Source organism: Anguilla rostrata, chromosome 17 (genome assembly GCF_018555375.3).
Source record: "Anguilla rostrata isolate EN2019 chromosome 17, ASM1855537v3, whole genome shotgun sequence".
Classification (NCBI taxonomy): domain Eukaryota; kingdom Metazoa; phylum Chordata; class Actinopteri; order Anguilliformes; family Anguillidae; genus Anguilla; species Anguilla rostrata.
Genome location: NC_057949.1, coordinates 5,208,695 through 5,231,723, shown reverse-complemented (window position 1 = coordinate 5,231,723; position 23,029 = coordinate 5,208,695). Strand labels below are relative to the sequence as shown.

At 48.9% G+C, this 23,029-nt stretch overlaps 1 protein-coding gene across 1 annotated transcript in view; it reads right to left on the bottom strand.

Annotated features, from left to right (window-relative positions):
• cdk12 (cyclin dependent kinase 12) overlaps positions 1-23,029 on the bottom strand; it is a 32,775-nt gene that overhangs the window by 5,730 nt on the left and 4,016 nt on the right. The window contains 12 exon segments of the mRNA XM_064316253.1: positions 1,710-1,909; positions 1,911-2,163; positions 5,049-5,278; positions 5,957-6,088; positions 7,230-7,346; positions 8,208-8,299; positions 9,801-9,858; positions 10,897-11,086; positions 11,871-12,041; positions 12,535-12,674; positions 13,188-13,367; positions 14,155-14,892. Of these exon segments, the coding sequence (XP_064172323.1) occupies positions 1,710-1,909; positions 1,911-2,163; positions 5,049-5,278; positions 5,957-6,088; positions 7,230-7,346; positions 8,208-8,299; positions 9,801-9,858; positions 10,897-11,086; positions 11,871-12,041; positions 12,535-12,674; positions 13,188-13,367; positions 14,155-14,892 (2,501 nt within the window).

Genomic DNA, 23,029 nt, shown 5'->3' with positions numbered 1-23,029 from the left:
AAGACCCTTGTGGGAGAGGAAGGAGCGCAGTAGATGTGACAGGGAATAAATTTGGGACCGGTGGACACACAAATTCATTCCCCAAATTCAACCAACATTCCGCAAACAGAACTTTAGCCCTCCCATAACTACACCCTTCTCTTCAGTGGGGGAACATGCATGCAGAAATAAACAGGAAAAACAGGAGAGAAGTGATCCCACAGTTCAGGCCAATACACAGAGAGCAACCTGGCCCCTTACCTACTGCAGCCACCCAGGGCTGGACTGCCCAACCCTGCTCCCGGAGGTCTACTGTCCCGTCAATTTTTATTTCCACCACAACTGATTCTATTAACAGGCAGCTCAACAAGATCGCTAGCTGTTGAACGAGGTGTGCTTTGCTACGGAGTGTAAACCTACAGGACCGCAGATCTCCAGGAACAGGGTTGGGCAGGCCTGGCCTACAGGACAGTAGATCTCCAGGGAACAGGGTTGGGCAGGCCTGGCCTACAGGACAGTAGATCTCCAGGGAACAGGGTTGGGCAGCCCCGAGTTAGGGTCTGGACCAGAGAGCAACCGGGTCTAGCATCCTGATCGCTTTATAACGGGAGTCGCAATGCATGCTGGGGTTTTTCAGTTGCCGTGTAAGACTCTGAGGCGTCTTGAATGGAACAGCTGCCGATGACGATAAAAAAAAAAAAAAGAACGCTTACCTCGCTTCGCAAAACGATGGCGTCGACAAACCAAACAAACAAAAAAAAAATGGCAGACAGCACACAAAAATGGGAAGATGAATAAGGAACAAAACAATAGACATGCAGGTGAAATCTAAGGTTCAAAACATTTATTTTGAATTTTATAATTTATTAGAGACTTTTCTTCATAAAAAGGCCGACAGTACAGACATGTTTCGTTTTCTCGTAAAAGCAAATACTTTTTTCCTCATGGAAAGAAAATAACAGTCCAAACAAAACCTTTTACAGACAGAAAGAGAAGAAGAAAAGCGAGCAGTTAGAGACCTGTGTTTCTGCGAACCCCCCCCCCCTTGCAGTTACCACGCCCCCTGCTGGACTTAGTATTTACAGTGCGGGCAGGGGCCCCGCCGTGGAATCCGCGGTTAGCAGCGCGCCAGTCCCGTGTGACCAGGGCCTCGCCGGGAGCCACTTCCTGTCTGACTGGACGTTAGGTTCTTCCCGCCGACTCCGTGCATGCGTGCCCGATATCCCGGATGGAGGATGAATGATGTTTTTCAGAGGGTGGCTGAAAATGGGGGAGGGGGGGGGGGGATGGTGGAGGAGGAGGTGGTGGAGGTGGTAGTGGTGGTAGTGGTGGTGGTGGTGGTGGGGGCGGGGACTGTAAGGGTCAGAGGTCAGTGGATTGATCCCCCCCAAGTGAAAAGATCTTTGTCTGCTCCTTGCAAAACACGCACAAATATTACAAGCGTTGTTTTTTTTCTTTTTGTTCTTTTTTTAAACGGAAAATACCAACATCCCAAACAATGGCTACTTGTGGGTTTTTCCGTTGTTTTTTGGCTGTCCAAAAAAACAAAACAAAACAAAACAAAAACAAAAACAAAACGTAGATCAAAAATATACAAAAGAAATTTTTGGAGAACAGGACTACAGTGTGCCGTTTATGGTGAGAGCGAGCCAGAGATTGGGACTGTGCACCCCCCCCTGACCCCAGCCCCCTGCCCCCTGCCCCAGTGCGCTCCGCTGCCCCCTAGAGACTGAACTCAGACTTGCCCTTGCGGTCGCCGGCGGAGGCGGGGCCTCGGGGGACCGGCTCTTCCGATTGGACGCCGTTGCTCTCGTCGCCTTGCTCCGCCCCTTCGGCGGGCGGCTTGATCAGCTGGCCCAGGAGCAGGGCCAGGATGCTGGCCTGGTCCTCCTGGCTGAGCTGGGGCTCGGCGGGGGGCTCGGGGGGCGGGGCGGGCCGGCCCCTCCCCCGGCCCCTCCTCCGCCTCCTCGTCCTCCTCCTCCTCCGGCGCCGGCGGGTTGGAGGCCTCGCTGAGCGCGGACAGCGACTGGCTGAGCGTCTCCAGCTGCCGCTGGCTCTCGGGGTTGGTGGCCACGCTCAGCAGCTGGGCCATCTGGGGCAGGCTGATGTCGCTCTGCCGCTGCAGCAGGTTGAGCAGCACGGCCAGCTCGCTCTGGTTCAGCTGCTCCGCCGCCGCCCCCAGACCTGAGCGACAGACGGACAGACGGACAGGAGGGACAGAGGTACACCGTGACACACCGCACACGTGCGTATACACACTCATACATACATACATACCTACCTACCCGGGGCCAAGTAAACGTACTGTGACTAGGTTATTCTCCGCAAGAAATTGCAAAGCTTTAAAATTTCCAGGTGCAGTGGTTCAGTACACACTCGTGGAGCTGCTCAGTGGCCAACAATAGAGGACTGTGGTTGTACTGGGCAGCTCCCAGGTGTGAATGTGTACGAGTGTGAAGCAGGGCGTTGCTGCGAAAGAGCGTCCGTGCTCAGCGAACCTACCCTGGGTAAATAAAAGGTTAAAAAAGAAGGGTCCAGCTGATGGGAAGTAATGTTAACAGGAGAAGACCAGGAAGATCAAAAGTCAGCAGGCAAATATCTTGCAGGGTCTAGCAAAAGAAACCATTGTAAAATTTCACCTCAACTATAGAAAGAGCTCAATGCAGCTAGAGGGAAAAGTAGATGCACATCGTTTTAGACAAGCTGCGGTTTCGCTGTAGTCAAGGAAACTGGTCTGTTTATAGTCGCACTGAGTTCTTCCTGTTGTGTTTGTCACAGCTCGCAAGTGTCACAGACTCCACAAATTTTGGTCTCATTTTTTTTTTGCAGTTCCCTGCCTTTCCTCATTTTTAGTGCTTTATATGATTTTTCGGCAGAACAGTCCTTGTCCTGGAGAAACAGAACCGTTGTCAATGACAACAGGGGCTCCACAAAAGACTCACACCTCACCATGTAGGCTACAACAAATGTAACAAATCTAACTGTAAAGAAATAAAAACAAACACACAGTAACAGTTTTTTTTTTATTATATTAGCGAGGCCATTTGAGCATGCCGTTTCTGAAAAAGTTTGGTTAAAGGCAAAAAGCGTTCCCATTCCATGATGGACACCTTCAAGCACTTTCTACGGTCACTAGAGTTTCACGTTATTTCAATCGCTTCCCACTGTTGCGCATAAGATCTATTGGCTAATTTAATTTTAAAAAAAATTTTTAAAACACACCTTGGTTTCTGTCTCTTATCAGCCTTCTGTGACTTTTACCGACTTTGCCGCGACTGCTCCACGACCTCAGCCGATATTTTCGGTGATAAACGCCAAGCTTTAACATTACATTACATTACAGGCATTTAGCAGACGCTCTTATCCAGAGCGACTTACACAACTTTTTTTACATAGCATTTTTTCCATTGTATCCATTTATACAGCTGGACATATACTGAAGCAATGCAGGTTAGGTACCTTGCTCAAGGGTACAACGGCAGTGTCCTTACCCGGGAATCGAACCGGCGACCTTTCGGTTACAAGTCTAGCTCCTGATCTACTGTGCCACACTCCGTCCTTTAACTACCGCACGGCTGCTTAATGTGTAACTCTTGATGACGTCTTGCTCGTTAAAAATACAAACAAGAGTAGAAACAGTGCGACCCTTGTTGTAAAGATCATCGACGGACCCTTCGACGGCTGCACCCGTGTCTCGGGCTTACTGGAAGCTTCGATTTACGGCTGCTCTTCGGAGACGGACAAACGTCGTGCAGAAATCGGCTCGCCGTTAATTGCGTGAACTTTAGTAAACTCGAGGGAATACATAGGACGGAGTGTGGCACAGTGGGTAAGGAACTGCGCTTGTAACCGAAAGGTCGCAGGTTCGATTCCCGGGTAAGGACACTGCCGTTGTACCCTTGAGCAAGGTACTTAACCTGCATTGCTTCAGTATATATCCAGCTGTGTAAATGGATACAATGTAAACTGCTATGTAAAAGGTACACTTAAAGTAACGCTGCCCATTATTTGCGCGATCCTCCCTTAAATGCGTACGCATCACGGAGAGACGCACATCTTCCCATGACTCACGCAGATGACACACTAACGGTGCTTCCAGCTGCGTGAGCCTCTTTAACACACAAGACGCATGTTTCTGGGGGAAGAATGCATCATTATCTGCACCTGGAACTAGTCACAAAAGCCTTAGTGAATCTGGACGGCAGTGTAGCACAGTGGGTAAGGAACTGCGCTTGTAACCGAAAGGTCGCAGGTTCGATTCCCAGGTAAGGACACTGCCGTTGTACCCTTGAGCAAGGTACTTAACCTGCATTGCTTCTATATATATCCAGCTGTATAAATGGATACAATGTAAAGTGCTATGTAAAAAAGTTGTGTAAGTCGCTCTGGATAAGAGCGTCTGCTAAATGCCTGTAATGTAATGTAATGTAATAAGCAGCCACACTTAAAGTAACGCTGCTCATTATTTGCGCGATCCTCCCTTAAATGCGTACGCATCACGGAGAGACGCACATCTTCCCATGACTCATGCAGACGACACACAAACGGTGCTTCCAGCTGCGCGAGCCACTTTAACACACAAGACGCATGTTTCTGGGGGAAGAATGCGTCATATCTGCACCTGAAACTAGTCACAAAAGGGCTTAGTGAATCTGGCCACAAAGTCAAAATACCCCAGTGAACTACCTAGTTCATTAATAATGTTTTAACCATTAGCTAGCTTGCTAGCGAAACCTCCACTCCAGCAACGTAACCTTACACTTGTTGCTGTAATGATTTGTTATTGTAGTGATTTATCTGTAAGCAAGAGAAATTAGGCAACAAAGATTTTGCTATACATGTTTTCATCCTTTCAACTGGAAACACATGGAAGCTAAAGTTAACCCTGAGGGCTAGGAGGCACACCTGCACCGACACTCACCACGGCAACAGCAGTGTGCATCCTAAACCTACACAGAGAAGGGTCCCAGTGTATACACCTACACAGAGACTGCTACAGACAGGAGGCTGATGGACAGAGTGACAGGTATAGAACACGGTGGGGAGGAGGGGGGGGGGTGGTTGCTGACCTGCCAGCTCATTGGTCGGCAGGGCGGAGGGGGGCGGGCGTCCGGGCGGCGGCGGCGGCGGGGGCGCCCCCGCCGGGCTGGCGTGGGGGCGACTGTTGTCGCTGCTGGGGGCCCCGGTGGGGTCCTTGCGGGGCACTTTGGGCACAGGCACATCCTCGGGCAGCCCGCTCAGGCGCTGGCGGCGACGCCTCTTGCTCCAGAGCTCGTGGCAGTCCTGCCAGTGAGGGAGGCTGAGGAGGAGACACGGGGGAGGAGCACAGAGCATGGTGACATCACACAATTCAGGCCCCGTTTTAAGTAACTGTTAGAAATACAGCACTACGAGCACAATGTGAACATGGGGAACATTTATTCTACATGGCACGCCAAGCAATTATTCTGACTTGGGCTGGGCGATGCACATACATTTTTTTTTATGATACTGTCAAGTGAAACATCATGATATACGATACTATCAAACTTAGCGAAGGCTGTAAATCATAATATCTAGCTCCCATCGTGATAGCTGTCGATCATTGTCAATATCTGATACCATCTTCATATCGCACAGCCCTATTTCTGACATAATGTGGCTTAGGAGGGTAAATAATCATTCTAAACATGAAAATTTCCCGTCAAACAGCATGCTGTCAACACTGTTGCATTGCCATGGAATAGAAGCACAACCATTTTATTTTACTCTGTTCTCAGGTTCTCAAGGTCATGGACGTAATCGTAGATTTTTTAAATACGCCTTATTGCATTTTGAATTTTTATTGTGGAATAGCATAGTCAAATTCGCGATTTTACGAGGACAGAATTCCACAGAGCGCCTAGCCAGCATCCACACCGTTGTGAGAACCTCTGCAACCTAGCAACGGCGCGGCGGCAACAATCGCGCGAGGGGCCGTCGCCACGGGAACACTCACTCGGGCGGGGCCATCTTGCTGGGCTCCACGTCCCTCAGGAAGTCGCTGTGGAGAGCCTGCTCCGCGGTGCAGCGTCGCGCGGGGTCAAGGGTCAGCATGCGGTCCAGCAGGTCCAGAGCGTGGGAGGGCAGACTGGGAGGAAGAGCAGGAGGAGGAGGAGGGAGAGAGACCGTCAAACATGCTGCTGAATCTCACGAGTGCGGATAGACACGTGGATGTACACGCCACGTGCTGCACACGCACACGTATGACACAAAAGCATGCAAATACCACCCTCCTGTTGCTCGGATACGCACATGTTAACATACACGTGTATACCACCCTCCTGTTGCCGAACCACGTAACATACGTGATACCACCCCTGTGCTCGGATCGCACACGTAACTACGTGTATACCACCTCCTGTTGCTCAATAGCACACGGTAACATACATGTGTATACCACCCTCCTGTTGCTCGGATACGCACATGTTAACATACACGTGTATACCACCCTCCTGTTGCTCGGATACGCACACGGTAACATACGCGTGTATACCACCCTCCTGTTGCTCGGATACGCACATGTTAACATACACGTGTATACCACCCTCCTGTTGCTCGGATACGCACACGGTAACATACGCGTGTACAGAGACACACTGGCCGTATTCTACTAAACAGAAACCAGGCCACTCCTTCCGCTGGTGCTACTGAGTGTTACACTGTGTGTGGAAGCATGTAGCATGTTATTCCAGGTACACGTCCACATATCCTTAGTAAGGAGAGTGTAATCGACCCCTTAAGCCCTGAATCCAGCTGACACAGATTCACTCCTGCTTAGGAGAAGCATCCTGAATGGAGGATCATGGGAAATGTGTAACACTCAAACTGGACCAGGGGATAAGGGAGCAGGTCGCAAAGCGGAGGTTCTGTAAGGGAACAGGGAGCAGGGGTGGAGTTTAGGGCACACAGGGGCGGAGTTTAGGGTGCACAGGGGCGAAGTTTAGGGCACAGGGGCGTGGTTAAGGGCACACAGGGGCAGAGTTTAAGGGCACACGGGGCGGAGTTTAAGGGCACACGGGGGCGGAGTTTAAGGGCACACAGGGGCGGGGTTACGGGCACACAGGGGCGGAGTTAAGGGCACACAGGGGCGGAGTTAAGGGCACACAGGGGCGGAGTTAAGGGCACACAGGGGCGGAGTTAAGGGCACACAGGGGCAGAGTTAAGGGCACACAGGGCGGAGTTAATGGGACATGGAGGCAGGGTTTAGGCACACAGGCAGCTGCACATACAAGGCAAACTCCTCCCTCAGGCGGCGGCGGTACTGCTTCTTGGGCTTCATGGTGTTGAAGTACGGCAGCTTGATGACGTCAGGCCACGCGGCCGGGCAGGGGCTTCCACAAAGCCGACTGAGAGAGAGGGGGAGAGAGAGAGAGAGAGGGAGAAAGTGAGGGAGAGAGAGAGAGGGAGGGGAGAGATAGGGAGAGAGAGAGAGAGAGGGGGAGAGACAGAGAGAGGGAGAGAGAGTGAGGGCGAGAGAGAGAGAGAGGGAGCGAGTGAGGGAGGGAGAGAGAGATAACTTTAGTAGTCAGACTTGCACAGCTGATGTCTCAAGTCACAGACAGTTTAGTTAATCCTTAATTAAAATAAGCACTGACCCAGTGAAAGAGAGTCCCCAGAAAGGACCGACTTTCTGTCCTCTTTCCATCTTTCCAAAAATAACCAAAAAAATAGGACAAAAAAACCCCCAATTTTGTAGAAAGACTAGATCTCATTCAAAGACATGATTTGACTCTCAAAAAACGTCATTTGGAAAAAACAGAGAAATTTGTGAGGCAAATTAGCCACAGAGAAATCACTGCCGTTCCTTTGCCCGTGATCACCTGAACACTCTGCTCGTGGAGAATAGCTCACAACTGATGAACACGACTCATTTTAGACTACAAACAAAACCCATGCTACTGTCAAAAATCGCCATTATCCATTGCATTGCATTATTTTAATTGAAAATAAGGCTGAAATCCAATAACACATATGTACACTCATAACAGAAAATAGTTGAGTATTATTTAGGGGAAAAACATTCAGCCTCCGGCAAGGCTTTAGCAGTGGGTGTGAGGACAATTACAAATTAAATATAAATACAAAGAGAGAAAACAAAACACAAGGAATGACAATGTTGTATCAATAATTCAGCAAATACATTGAGCACGTGATATCATGCTTCAGGAAGCAAACGTGTGCATGTGTGACCTCACACGTCAACATACCTAATGAGTTCCAGCTGTAACAATTCCTGATTGGCCTGGAAGATTGGCTTCTTGGTAAAGAGTTCCCCCAGAATGCACCTGGAAAGACGATATCATACAAGATGAAGGCCACCACCCATAAACCCTATCGCGTTGTGATTCAACAAAGACTGCTCACCCGACTCACTGCATAAAAAATAAGCTCATTTAATTAACATGATGCTTAAGCAGTGAAACGCTTCTTATCTATAAGTAAAAAATGAAACAGTGACGCCATGTGGATACACTGCAAAACTGCAGCTCAGCTGTTGAGGTCAGCGGTTTGAAATGGTGAGAATTGTTTTATTAAACAACCGGCCCACAGGGCTCAACATTTCCCCACAATCTGTTGGAAAATGTGATACGAGTTCCCATATATAACAGTACAATCGCACAACTGAGGGAAATCCCTATAAGAAACAGTACAGTTTATTTATGAGCATGATCAACAGGGCTTCACTGAGCCAACACAGTGAGAGTGATTTGAGTGTGTACTATAACAAGTGTGTGTGTGTGTGTGTATGCACGAGTGTCTGTACGTGTGTTGTGTGTGTGTGAGAGAGAGAGAGAGAGTGTGTGTGTGTGTGTGTGTGTTTGTGTGCGCATGTGTGTATACGCAAGTGTCTGTACTTGAGTTGTGTGTCTCTGTGTGTGTGTGTATGTGAGAGAGAGAGAGAGTGTGTGTGTGTTGGTGTGTGTGTGAGAGAGAGTGTTGTGTGTGTGGTGTGTGTGTGTGTGAAGAGAGAGAGAGAGTGTGGTGTGTGTGTATGTGTGTGAGAGGAGAGAGAGTGTGTGTGTGTGGTGGGAGAGAGAGAGAGTGTGTGTGTGTGTGAGAGGGAGAGAGAGAGAGTGTGTGTGTGGTGTGTGTGTGTGTGTGTGAGAGAGAGAGAGTGTGTGTGTGTGTAGGGAGAGAGAGGTGTGTGTGTGATGGTGTGTGTGTGTGTGTGTGGAGAGAGAGAGAGAGAGAGACAAGTGTCGCGTGATGGCTGGGAGTAGTCTCCTCCAGGAGAGTCAGGGGTGTGGTGTCACGAGGAGAGATGTCGCTTATTGTGTGGTGGCTGAGTGGGGGGAGAGAGAGTAGAGACGGTCACACAGTCCACACGTCAGCTGGTACTCCCCCAACACTCACGACCACACATCACCTATAGACCCAGCAAGCAAGAGAACACACAGACACACACACACACAAACACACACATACACACACACCTACACCACACACACACACACAACACCATGCACACACACTAACACACCATGTGCACCGACGCACATACACGCACACACATGGATGCACGCTCCTGCGCACAAACATACACACAATATAAGTGGTGTGGAAACAACCTCTTTTTTTTTGCACTAGTAAAAATTTGTATGGTTTTGAATATTCAAGCACTAAAAGCAGTTTCAGCACACTGTGGAAATAGTTCAAGGCTGTTTTCCCCTCAAAAAAACATTTAAGTTTTTTAAAAATTATCTAATGCAAAATCCTGTAGATGTGATCCGCCAATAACCATCGGCAGTCCGAAAGGAACACAAACCTTTGGGAACGTTACAGCTAGCTAGTTTAGCTCACCTCTCCTCGGAGTTGTACAGCCGGGCCAGGCCAAAGTCCGCAAGCTTGATATGTCCACTGCAAGACAAAACGGAATGGAATTGAGCCATCTGCCCTGCTGTATCCTTTAACCTGATGTCTATACACAGCAAGATGCCAGACAGCTACTGCAATAAATATGAACGGGGTTCCATGACACTCAAAGGCACTACCCTTCACTGTACCACTTCAAGACAGTGGTCCCTCTATGGCTGGACAGATGTCAATGTGCTAACAATGCTAGCCATTGGTAGATGTAGTTTCCTGTACACAGCATATTCCATCAAAACTCTCCTATGGAGGCACAGTAAATCTTATTGAATAACAAAAAGTGTTTACACTTAAAATAGGATTTAAAGGGAAAATTCATCCACAAATTTTTTTTTACATTACTAGAAATGGGCGAAGCACAACACGTGCACCATCTTGACTAGATGACGGAGGAGTGGAGCGGGCCTCCGCTCCTGTTCAATATGAAAAGCGTGAATGCGCTGACATTCGTGTTGTCAGTTACACGTTACCGACTTCGCATTCGAAAATCAATCACCTACACACGCGTGGGCGTCTGTCCTCTGTCAATCAAGCTATTTAGAATGTCAGCATAACATTCCTGCTGAAGACAGTGCACACACTACGCTTCCCTCAACACAAGCTCCAATCACTCATTGCCAAGTCTGTCTATGACGCCTATGAGATGTTGGGGAAACTGTTGATGGGCCGAATCAGAAGACCAGTTTTGCCGAGCGCCATTTCATTTGAAGAAGGTTCGATTTGCCTATTTGGTATAGTACACGCAAGCAACAGCAGGGAATTTTCCCCTCCGAAGTCACGATGTCACAACGCAAGCTGTGTTTGTGCTACTCTAAACGGTATTTTATTGCTTTCGACCACGAACACTCAAAACCCCCGATACTAGCCATTGCAAAGCCGCCGATTCGTAAGAAACTTGTGTAGATATCAAAAATATCTTTCATAAAAAAGAAAACTGCCCAGGCCAATCGAAAACACACCCTAAAACTGCAATAGCCGAAAACAACCAGACAGGGAACCATCGTTGTGAAGACCGGCGTCCCTCACCTATTGTTGAGCAGGATGTTGGAGCACTTGATGTCCCTGTGCAGGAAGTTCTTCTTGTGACAGTAGTCCAGGCCCTCCATCAGCTGTCGCATGAAGCTGCGCACGTGCTCATGGGAAAACTGGACCAGGCCCGACTCCAGGAGCCCCATCAGGTCATGGTCCATGTACTCAAACACCAGGTAGAACGCGCCTGGGGAAGGGGGGGGGACAGCATGTCGCGTCAAGGCCCATGTAACTCAAACACCAGCTGCGCCCAATGACTGAGGTCTACAGGACTGAACTCCTCTTATGCATGCCATCAGCCATTAAGAAGGTCCAAAGGATTGACTGTCCAAAGGATTGACTGTGTGCCTTTATTTGGTGCCGTGGACTTCAGGACTTCATCTCCCACAGGACATGAAAACCTCATCCAGTTGGTCTCAGTTTTATGCATGGATGACACCATCCAATCACAAGTGGAGAAAACACTTGTACGTGTTGGTAACATTCGGAGATCTTTGAATTTTGAACAGTTTGAGAATTTAAAAAATGAAAAGAAACTGACAATCGACAAATCAACAAATTGCTCACACCCCTACTGCAAACTAATATAGTAAGAAACTAGTACCTATCTTTGAGGAGTACTAGCACTGATCTTACATACTATAGACCGGTGGTCTCCAACCCTGGTCCTGGAGAGCTACAGGGCCTGCTGGTTTTTGTTTTCACCTTAAAATCAGCACCCAATTGAGACCCAAGACACCAGGTGAGTTGAGTTAACTGTGTAATCAACTGCTCTAATTGATTCATGAGGTGCAGAGTCACTATGAAAACCAGCAGACCCTGTAGCTCTCCAGGACCAGGGCTGGAGACCACTGCTCTAGACTGGCTAGGTACTCGACTCCCTATTCCTAACAGGGAAGGTTTAATCCCCCTTCCGTTGAAGCAAAAACAATCCGACATGAGGAATCTTCCGGAAAGTCCACAATGCCGACCTTTGTCCTTCTTGAAGTCGAGGGCGTCCTGCTTGTCGGTGACGATCTCCTTCATGTTGACCACGCTGCGGTGGTTGAGCTGCCGCAGGATCTTGATCTCGCGGATGGCGGTGATGGGGAAGCCCTCCTTCTCGTTGTCCAGCCGCACCTTCTTCAGGGCCACCAGCTCACCTGAGGGACCGAGCGGACAGGTACAGTGGGACAGGGGCCTCCAGAGTCTCAAGACTGATAATCCCAAATCTTTATATACCTGTGGAAACCAGCCCCTCTCCCTGGAGATCTACCATCCTGTGGGTTGCCATTTCAACCCTAATTTAGCACACCTGATTCATCTAATTAGCAGCTGAACAAGATCTCTAGCTGTTGAATGAGGTGCTTTGTCAGGTTAGAGAGAAAACCTACAGGACGGCAGATCTCCAGGAACAGGGTTGGTTATCACTGTTATACTGTATATAAACACAGCTCTTTACAAGGGTCCCAGGCAGTACAGTTCTGATCAATTTTTGAAATATCCAAAGGTTAGCCACTCAGTTACATAAAGAGTTACATAAAGCGTAATCAAAATGGAATGCTATCCTTACAAATTCACACCCTGAGCCAGCACTCAGTTTTCGGGACATACCATCTCACTCAAAGGGCGGGGGGGGGAGACGGAGCAGCCCACCTGTGTCTTTGTCCTTGGCTTTGTACACCTGGCCGTAGGTGCCCTCTCCGATGATGCCGATGATGTCGAACTTGTCCACGCAGCGCTTGCCCCAGTCGCTCTGCGTCTGCTTGCGCTCCCCGTAGCGCGGGCAGCAAAACCTGTCCCACCGGAAACAAAGAACGGACCACTTTAAGGTTCCGCTTTGGGTAGTGAGCGGAGCTGAAGGCCTCTGGGATTATTTCGCAAATCCCCCCCCTCCCCTCTCAGCAGAATGGGGGGGGTTGTGCGTGCCCCATGCGTCATTCAAACTTGTAACAACAACTTCTGACTTCAGTTTTTAGAAATGTGCATCCAGAAGTATTAACACTACAAACAGGGAAAAAACAACCACAAAAACCATTTGACAGACATTCTGCTCATTTTACCAAAATTAAACAGGGAGGTCCTGTGATTTTCCAGGTTTTTCCACGCTTAATCTAGAAATACTACTTTTTTCCCCCCAGACACATTTTGGCTCATTGCTATATATTCTCTCCTGCTATTAGCAGTTAAAGAGGAAAAAAAATAGCTATTGATGCGTGTGCTTATGACATACCCAAGTCCAAGTGTTTCCAGATTATTCGGGAAAGATCACAGAGACTATGTGAGGGGGGGGGGGGGGCAAGTCTTACTTTGGTCTCTTCTTGTAGATGGACTGCGGTGGGGGCGGGGCCCTGTGCACGGGGGACTGAGGGGGGGAGGGGTCTCCCCCGGCCAGCGTGGGGGGCAAGGGCAGGTCGCTCAGGAGGGGTCGGGTCCGCACCTCCTTCTCCTTCTTCTGGGACCTGCTGTGGGGAGGCGTCTTCTTTGGGCTGAGGCAAGAGGGGGGGAAAGGGGTGAGCACACCGAAAGCCTGCAACAAACGGGGGGCAGCTGCTCAAAATGGCCGCTTTTCCAAGAGGAGTGTCATTTGAGCGACTTCACTGAAATCTGTGACATAACTAAAAAAAAAAACAACCGGACACCAGGCGGGTTCCTGCGCGAGCAGCCAGGCCTGCGTAACACACTCCGCAACTTCACAAGCACAGCGACCGAGTCGGAGCGTCACACCAGCAGAAGCCTGGGCAAGGTTAATGAACGCCTTGAACGTTTCAGTGCACACACATTCCAGCGTTCACACATTTCAGCGTTCGCATATTTCAGTGTACATACGTTTCCGCATTCACGCGCTCAAAAGCTCATGCACTTCAGTGCACACACATTTCAGTGCTTACTTTTGAGTGTACACTTTTGAGTGTACACACATTTCAGAGTACACACTTTTCAGTGTACACACTGATGACCGTGTGCAGCTGTATGCCTGTCTGTCACAGCACTATGCTGGTCTATGCTGCCAGTGTATGATGCCATTTCAGGGTCTGTGATGGTCTCTCAGTGCTGTCTTTACTCCACTTCTGTTATTTAAGTGCTGCTGCTTCAGTGTTTTTGTCTTCAGTGTTAATGTTTCAGTGTTACGACCTCAGAGGTGCAGTCTCAGTGTTGATGTTTCAGTGTTACCTCAGAGCTGCAGTCTCAGTGTTGATGTTTCAGTGTTATTACCTCAGAGCTGCAGTCTCAGTGTTGATGTTTCAGTGTTGCTGCTGGTTTGGGGGCACTTACCTGTCCTGACAGTCTCCCAGCAGCATAGGCGGCAGAGGCAGGGGGGGCAGGGTGGAGGTCTTCATGGGGGGCAGCTGACGGGCGGGGCTGCGCGCCGGAGGAGCGGCGGGGGACTTGGGCTGGGAGGAGGTGGAAGGGGCCAGGGGTGATTGGAGGCCGGCTGGCTGGGCTCGGGCAGGGGGGGCTGGGGCTGGAGCAGGGCAGAAGGGAGAGGGGGCAGGGGGGAGGGAAAGTGGGCGGCTGGGTGGGGGCGGCGGCGGAGCCGGGAGGAGAAGGCGGGTAAGGGGGCGGGGGGGTGCTCTTCCCGTCCCGGTGGGGATTGTCCAGCGGGGGGCGGCGGCGGAGGCCGCGGCCTGCGGCGGGGGGGGCTCCGAGGCCGGGGGGGCGGGCTCCCTGTCGGGGGGCTCGGGCTCCGGTTTGGGGGGTCGGGGGGCGGGGCGTTTGGCGGGGGCGGGGCCGGCGGAGGGGGAGGCGCCCCGGGCGACGGCGGCGGCGGCCACCGCGGCCACGGCGGCCTGCCGCTCCTTCTTGCGGCGGCTGAGCTCCTCCCCCAGGCTGGAGTTGAGCGGCAGGCGGGACGAGGAGGGCGAGCGGCTGGAGGGCCGGCTGCTGTGCGACGCCCCGCCCCCGGCCCCGCCCCCGGACGAGTGCTTCTTGCCGCGGGAGCGCGACGCGGGCCGGCGGGACGAGGCGGAGGGGAAGGTGACCGGGGAACGACTTCGCGATCGAGCCGAGCGCCTGGAAGGAAACAGGATGAAATTACTTTCACACGGAAACACACACCATGTACAAGCAAAATGGGCATGGTTTGTTCACAACAAGAGGTCACTTGTTTGAGGACGTCCTGGTGCTCTAATATTAGTCATGGTTCAAAATGGACTCTTTGCCAGTGCCAGACAGTATGGCTTTAGGATGAAGAAATTCACGAGCCACTCCAGAGTTTTTGGCTGGACCGCAACAGCGGGGCCAGCCCGACAAACGCGAATGTCTGTGACTGACTGAGTGATGAAGTTACGCCACTGGTCGGCCGAACTATGAAGTTACGCCACTGGTTGGCCGGAGAGGTCCAGCCGTATACTAGGTTTTGACCTGGTCTTGTTTTTTGTCTCTGCCACAATATACAGTTTTTCACAAGATAAAATCTAGACATTGCCCTAGTTTAGCACCAAGGTGGATCCTACCCTTTAGCAAACAGCAGGATCGATTAAGCTCTCAAAACTCGACGATACAGCACAAAAAAAAAATCCAAAAACAAACAGATCTCCCATTTCACTGGCAAACAAAGCCCAATGGATTTTACAATTAGTGGTATTGTAATTAAACTCTGTATTAGTAATGACCGTATAAAATTCAGTTTACACACGCTGGGCATCTTTACAGCTAATGCAGTTACACTGTCTGGTTGCTTATTTAATTTAATTTCTTTAAAAGGACAGCAGACAGTCCACCCTCCTTACGCGTTTATTTTTAAACGTCTGCTTTCGAGGAGAAGGTAGAGAAGGTAACAGAAAGTATCACAGGTCAGAGGGCCCCACAGAGGGTGGACTGAGCCCCGCCCGCGTTGGGGGGGGGGGGGTTCAGCAGACGGCTCGTGTAGGCCACCCCGCGGATGCCATCCCACGTCTCCTAAAGCTTATGAAAATTAACCTAGAGAAAATGCGCTCAGCCCACAATACAAACTGCATCCTAGGACATCTAATCAAATCAATTTTATTTGTATAGTCCCTTTTTTTTTTTTTTTTTTTTTTTACAGGAAACAGCCACAAAGACGCTCTACGAAGTCACAGAAAAAGAGCAATAACCAGACCTGGAAGCAAGCGCATGAGGTTTAAAATGTAAAAAAATAAAAACTCCCCAGTGTAGAGAGAAACCCTCAAACTGTCGCAATAAAAACTCCCTGATGGGAAGAAATCTAGGGAGAAACCCAGCTATAGAGGGGGAGCCCATCCTCCACTGGCCAGCCTGGTGCAAAGCAGCGGTAGAATAGATGTAACCGAACAGTTAATAAGGGATCTATCATGGCAAATAAAATTGGTCGAGGAGGTAAACAGCTGAGGTACTGGTAAATGGTAAATGGACTGCATTTATATAGCGCTTTTATCAAAAGCGCTTTACAATTGATGCCTCTCATTCGCCAGAGCAGTTAGGGGTTAGGGGTTAGGTGTCTTGCTCAAGGACACTTCGACATGCCCAGGGCGGGGTTTGAACCGGCAACCCTCCGCCGCCTGCCAGACAATCGGTCTTACCTCCTGAGCTATGTCGCCCCTATAGGTACTAAACTAGCGGGAACATCAGATGTCCAGATGAAGGCAATTATAGTGAAACTTGGCAGGGTGATGCACCTGTAGCTCCGGGCCGCGTCGAGGCGCGCGCGCGTGAGCCAGGGGAGGAACAGGGCAGCAACGGTCCCCCGACCGCAGAGCAAGCAACAGGTCTGGAGCAATCCCGTAGAGTGCACACACTTCACCATCTCTCTATTCCTATTGCTCAATGTGTAAAAAAACAGCATCTGTGCTGAAGGAAAAAAAAAAAAAAACCCTCAACTCAAGTTCTCCTATCTACTGAAGATTAGAAAATAAAATGTTAATCCAATTTGTTGCCATAATCTCATTTTTTCATAAAACAGAAACAAAGCGTTTATTAGAAACGATGCAAAGATTTCAATGGTTATACACAAAGGCATCCTCCATTTTGTGAACTTTTCCTCAATGAACACACAAGACGCCATCGTCCTTCCCGATACGCGTAGCCTAACGAAGTAAGCTGACATCGTCTCACTTTGTAGGACACCATTTTAAATCTCAGTCACGTGGTATGAGGTCAACTCCCAATAAAATACCCCGCCAGATCACGCCTGACATCCCCCACTTTGAATGTTAATGTCAGTTTCTAATTGGGACTGACATGGTGGCAAAGTGCCAACCATTACTCCAACGCAGTGCGTGAATGACACGTATCAATATTTGCATTCTTAGTGCAAGCAAGGACAACCAGAGCTATGCAACTGCCTATGTTCAACATGCTGTGAAAACAGGAAAAAAAAAAAAGAGAATAAAATGGGTACTTGAATGAACTCATTGTTGCGTACTGACATTTCGCTAGTATCATGCTTGCTCTCAATTTTAACGCTTTTACTGAACTTTCATACATCCGCCTCGCCCTCTGCTTCCACTGAAGTCAGTTATCTGAGGGCTCACTTGTAATTAAATTTTGCAACACTGGGACACATTTTGTTACGCCATCGTTCAGCACTGCTAAATTCGATAAGGTGATTTATCGTCTTGCCTAACATCAATGTTAAAAAATAAATAAATGAAAAACCAACTCACAGCCACAGTTTTTTTTTTTTTTTTTTTACCGGCCTGGTTTTCCCTCTTTAAGGCTTCCATCCCAGAGATTTGGGTCAATTCCAATTAAATTCAGTCAATTTAGGACACAAAATGGAACTCGATTCATCGACTGAGAAATCCCCACGTAACAGAGTGGGCCCTTTTTCAGTTCTCCAGTGCAGCTGGGCTACACCACAGGCAACGCCGAAACCAGCCCCCGCTGCGGCATCCACCATGAAACAGGACCAGCGCCCTCCTCGTCTTCACTCGGCTCGATCGCATCTCGATCCCGCATCTGCATAAGCGCCAGCCGCAGGCTGCCAGCGCATGCTAACGACTTCGCTGCGCTCGTACGCAGGAGGGAAACCAGCGTAAGTTCACAGAGCCGCCAGAAAAATTAAACTAGAGTTGCATCGAAAAAAAAAAAAAAAAAAACCAGAACGCGCACTTCATCGCTTGCGGCTCATCGAACGACTTCGATAAGCCTGCACAGGCCTTTTTGGAGGAGGGAAAAAAAAAAGAGCAAAAGAATTGGCGAGAAAGAGGGTAAGGGCAGAGATGAAAGGAAGAGGGCGCAGTGAGATGAAGATAAAGAGGAAGGTTTTTTTTTTTCTTTTTTTTTTTCTTTCGTCGAAGCGGTAAGCGCGAAACCGCGGCGGATCTCGGCTGGGCCCGCGTCGCCGGCGCCCCCCCTGGAGCGCCCGTCTGGACGAGACCGAACGCAGAGGTTCTGCCCAGCGAGCGCGAGCTACTCGGGGGGGGGGTTCACCTCCAGGCCAGGAGACAGTATTTTTACGCAAATGACTGAAAAAACAAACAACAAAAAAAATATAACAGGACAGAAGGTCACAGGGCACACATCTGAAACGCCAGACATGGTGAATGCTATGTTCAAAAAAAAAAAAAAAAAAATTTAATTGGCCTTTAAACTTTTTCTATCCTTCCAAAAACTCATAGCACATTATAAATTTGAAGATCGAGATTTTGCCGTAATATTACCCTTGCAATTTTGGCCCCGTTTAACAAAGAGTCGCTCGCAATACCAGACTGTGTGAGAAATGAAATCTAAACGCCTGAAATCAAAGTTTTCTGTTCTTGATCAGTGTCAAGAGTTCGTACAGCAAACCTTAGCACTGATATAAAAAGCAGCTCCTGAGATGCTACTGGAACGGGTTATAACTTTACAGAATAAATAGTTCCAAACATTCTCTGAAGCCTCCTGTAAGGAGCAGGTCTATTGCGTGCGATGATCAGAAATGACCTGTGGCCCTGCTTCAGAAATGAGTTCTGATCCGACGCAGGAGGGGGAGGTATTCCCTGAGCGGGGGGAACATTCTAGCTCCAAGAGCGAGTGGGAACGTGAACAAACAGACGTCAGAAAACTTCTGAGGTCTGAGGGAACCGCATCAAGAGAAAAACGGGACTGTTTTTAAGTGATTCTAGAAGGTCTCGCTGTACAATACACACACACACCCTTTCTGATGGAGTCCAAGCAAATGGATGCTCTGCGTTTATAACAATCAAAAAACATAGCCCTGTGCAGTTTCAGTGTTGATCTCAGGATCAACAGTGGCTCAGGGGCCTCAAAGTGGTAGCGCCTGGTCACTGAAATCATCAGGATATCAGGCCTCCTCCGAGTTTGCTCCCCAAGCATAATCCTATTCGTTCATTCAACACTGAAGACCATGTTTAATGGGGACCTGGGCTGGCATTTGATATCAGTGATATCCAACTGTAGAAATGTGTTAGGTAAACAAATATCACAAAAATTTGAAAAGCCAACCACGTACAAAAAAAAGATGTCAGCATTCAGCTTTGCAAACACACATTGTTACTGGAACTGTGTTCAGAAAAAACGACGAGTGACAAACAACTAAGATAACGACAGGAAATTATTCATCACCGTGACAAACATTTTTCCATTATCGTCCAATTTGCCAGTGGAAAATTTAATAAGCCTTTTTCCCCCCCGTGTTAATTTTTATCAATTCCTTCTTTTTTCAAGACTCCACTAAGGCAATTTGCGCTGGATGCAGGGTTCTGCCACGCATTCGGACGCGCTTTAAAATCGGGGTGAATGGGGGTGTTTGTGGGCTAAAATCCATGGCAACCGGAAAGACAAAGGCCATGAAAAACAACGGCGAGATTCCCGCAGTCTGATTGGTTGTGTCGGGGGTTGGCGTTCGGCTTCCCTTCCTCTGTTCACCCTGTGGCGGTGTGCACGCTCCAAAATGAGCGCCACCCCTAAATATCTGATCTTGGGGTGGGTCTGTTTTCCAGGTAGGAGATATAAACCATCATGGAGAACCCCTAGATGTGTCTACAGCAGACTAGGACTACATATGAAAAGGGCTGATGTGGGTGTGGGGTCTTTATTTTAGCCCAGTACTACGATACCCGATTCAACCAATTGACTCACCGTGGTCTTCAATCAAGACATTGATAAGTAGAATCAGGTGTCTTTGCAATGGGCTAAAACAAATCCTGTACCCACATTGGCTTTTTTTTTTTTGTGGATAAGACTGGACAATCCTGGTCTATAGCAAACTAGCTAGCACAAACACTGCTACATGCAGTATGCAAGTGCCAGTAGAGTATGGCTGCTCCCACAGTCAAAATTATCATCACAAGCTGAATAGTTGCGAGCCTCCATCTGTTATAATCTGTTTAAGGGCACACATGCAGGTAAAAAGGGCTGTGGCTATAAGCTAAGCAGCCATTAAGTTATTAAGAATTAAGGAGATGCAACAGAGATATTGCTATCCAACATGTGAGGCTACTAGAAAGTTACCACAAATCATACTGCAGCAAAAAGCTACATGACTAATGCGGATTTCCTTCTGGATGTTTCAACGGATGACCAGCAGTAATCTAGCCTGATTTGTTTACAAACTTAAGCAAATTGCTCTCCGCAATTATTTGCCCGGGTTAGAGTTTCGCGTCTTCTGCTCCTCCTGTTGGGGAGACACCGCAACAAAACAACAGCCCGCGCGACCCGACGTGGATTGTACGCAAGTAGCATTGCCGCTGTGGGTGGATTTTCAGTCGTGAGTTACCAAGTAAGCACAGCACACAGTTTCTGGACACACTTGCCTGTGCTGTGGGTACCTGAGGTTTGCCTGTGTTTAGCCAGATGGGCTCGTGTTTCTGGCAAAGCTCTGTGTCCTCCCTCCTCATCTACGGCGTACGTGACCGATAGCCGAGGCCGGTCTGTCGAAACAAACCGCTTATCTTAGCAAAGCACGCCCGGCGCCCAGAGGCCGCGTAAAGTAAACTCTCTCTGGACTACGGCTTCGCCGTGCTTCTTCCCCAGCTGAACTGAACTCGGCGGCCATCATCACCGCCCCCTCCCCTTCCCCTCCCCCCACTCAATCTTTGGGCCGTAAATGCTACGTGGGAAGGGGTCCGTTGATGAGTTTTGTAGCTTTAAGTTTCGCGCGTGTTCCTGCCCTGTCGTTGTAGCTGTCGCGGGTTTTGTCGGTGTGCCACGGTTGGGCTGCGATAGAGCCGGGCTTAATTTAGACCGGAGGGCCGCGGCAGCCTGGGGTGGGGGGGGTGGGGGTCAAGGTGAGAGCGGGCAGGTCGGTGCGTGAGAGCGCGCTGGAGGACCTGTCACACGCCAGGGCTCTCATTATGGGCTGGCACTCATGGCCAGGGCGCGTCAGCTCCCGGTGACAGGTACGTCGCTGTGGGCAACCGGCCCTCGCACACTCCGGCGTAGGCAAGCAGCCATTCACACACACAGAGCCTCGCCAAATAACACACGCACTACCGCGCAGCTTCAGATACACGGACACACGAAACGAACAACGCCACCGACTGAGAGCCTGTTTGCCCGACACGCTCGTGTGCACACAAACCTAATGCGTATAAGCAAACACAAGCCCGCATACGAACACACACAGAAGACACACACACAGAGGCGCATGCACACAACTTCCTGGAAGGCAGGACTCTCTTTCTGGCAAACTCACCACACCTGACTACCTTCGTTCAAATTGTCGATTAGTTTACGCACAGTGCCTCATGCCTTCTATGTTAATTTCAGTTCATAAAAGAGGTTATTCCACACAGAAAAAAGAATGATAAGGAAAGCACTTGAAACTCGCTGGTGCAGGGGTTGTGCCAACAGTGACACTTTTCTTGTTCACACTTCCTTCAGCTAGCAGGAACACACAAGCCGTTTCTACGCTTGGAGTAAACACCAAGACGAGCGTGTCACACAGGCCCTGTCAGACACAAAGCAGGCATGAATCAAATGCAGCTGAAAACAGGTTGCATAATAAATGCATATTTGGACGAGAACATGTAGTTGCAAGCGCGTGACAAAAAGACAAAAAAAAAAACAAAAAAACGAAGTCTTGCTTGCTTGTTCTGCAGATTCCCAGCGGGCACTGCAAACGGTATTCCTCAATTAACCCCAAAATTCTGACTTCAACAAAACAATTCAGCAGCCGTTACTTAACCTGCACTGATGTTAAGCACTCATGTTCAGACCCCGCACCCAACAATTCAACAAGTAAAGGATAATTCTGTTTTTTCTTTTTCAATCTGGGTCTTATTTTCAAAGTATTTTCCATCATTCCGATCAGCTCTGATAAGCAGTGGTCCTTGCAAAATTGACCTGTAGCACCTACTCTGTGTGCTCATTTAAATCTGCTCATTCTCTTCGTATTCCAAACTGTTCAACAAAATATGGGAGGCGATCAAAGTGAAGAGCCTCAACCACATCTTCATAACAGTCTGATGAATAATGAGCTATTGCAACAGGTTTAGGAATTGGCTTTTTCACTTTAGCTTATAAAGGCGAGCCACACAGCACTGTAAACAATACGTTTTTGAGTGCAGAATATAGGCCTAGGTAAGCTCGGTAGGTCAATTCTGCTCATTGAAACTGAAACTTTTCACTTTGGTCAATACATTTCAACTTTCACATTACGTTTTCACTTCCGATCAAGAGGTTAAGATAAACTGGACTTGTTTTCAGGGAACCTGTATCTTGATATGCTCCATAGACACCGTTGTGAAGCTACAGACATGGAGAAAAAAAAAAAACTTCTTAAAAACCAAAAACCTTAACAATGAAGTAGGTGCAGGAAATACTATCAGAACCAATAGGAATCATGGAAAATACTATGAAAATAAGACCCAAGTCGAAAAAAAACAATTATCCTTCAGGCACATAGTGTCACATAAAACACGTTTCTATGACTCATTAGACCAGTGATGGTGTGGCTATGAGGGGGTTTAAGAGCTTGATCAATGACTAACCACTAACTGTGTGTATCTGGCTTTTTGTCAGCCTGGAGTAGAGGATTACTCAACACTGAAGGCTATCTGACAGCCTGACACCCCCTCCAACCCCCCACCCACTGACCAAGGTCCAGTCCAATGTAAAACGCAATCAAAATGGCCGAGGCTGGTCACGATCCCCGTCTCTGGCATCAACTAGTCTGGCCTTCCAAACTTAGCCTCACTTACATTCGACGAGAACTGTTCCATATGGGCTCCTGTTGAAAGCCGTCGATTTCTGAGAGACCGTCCCC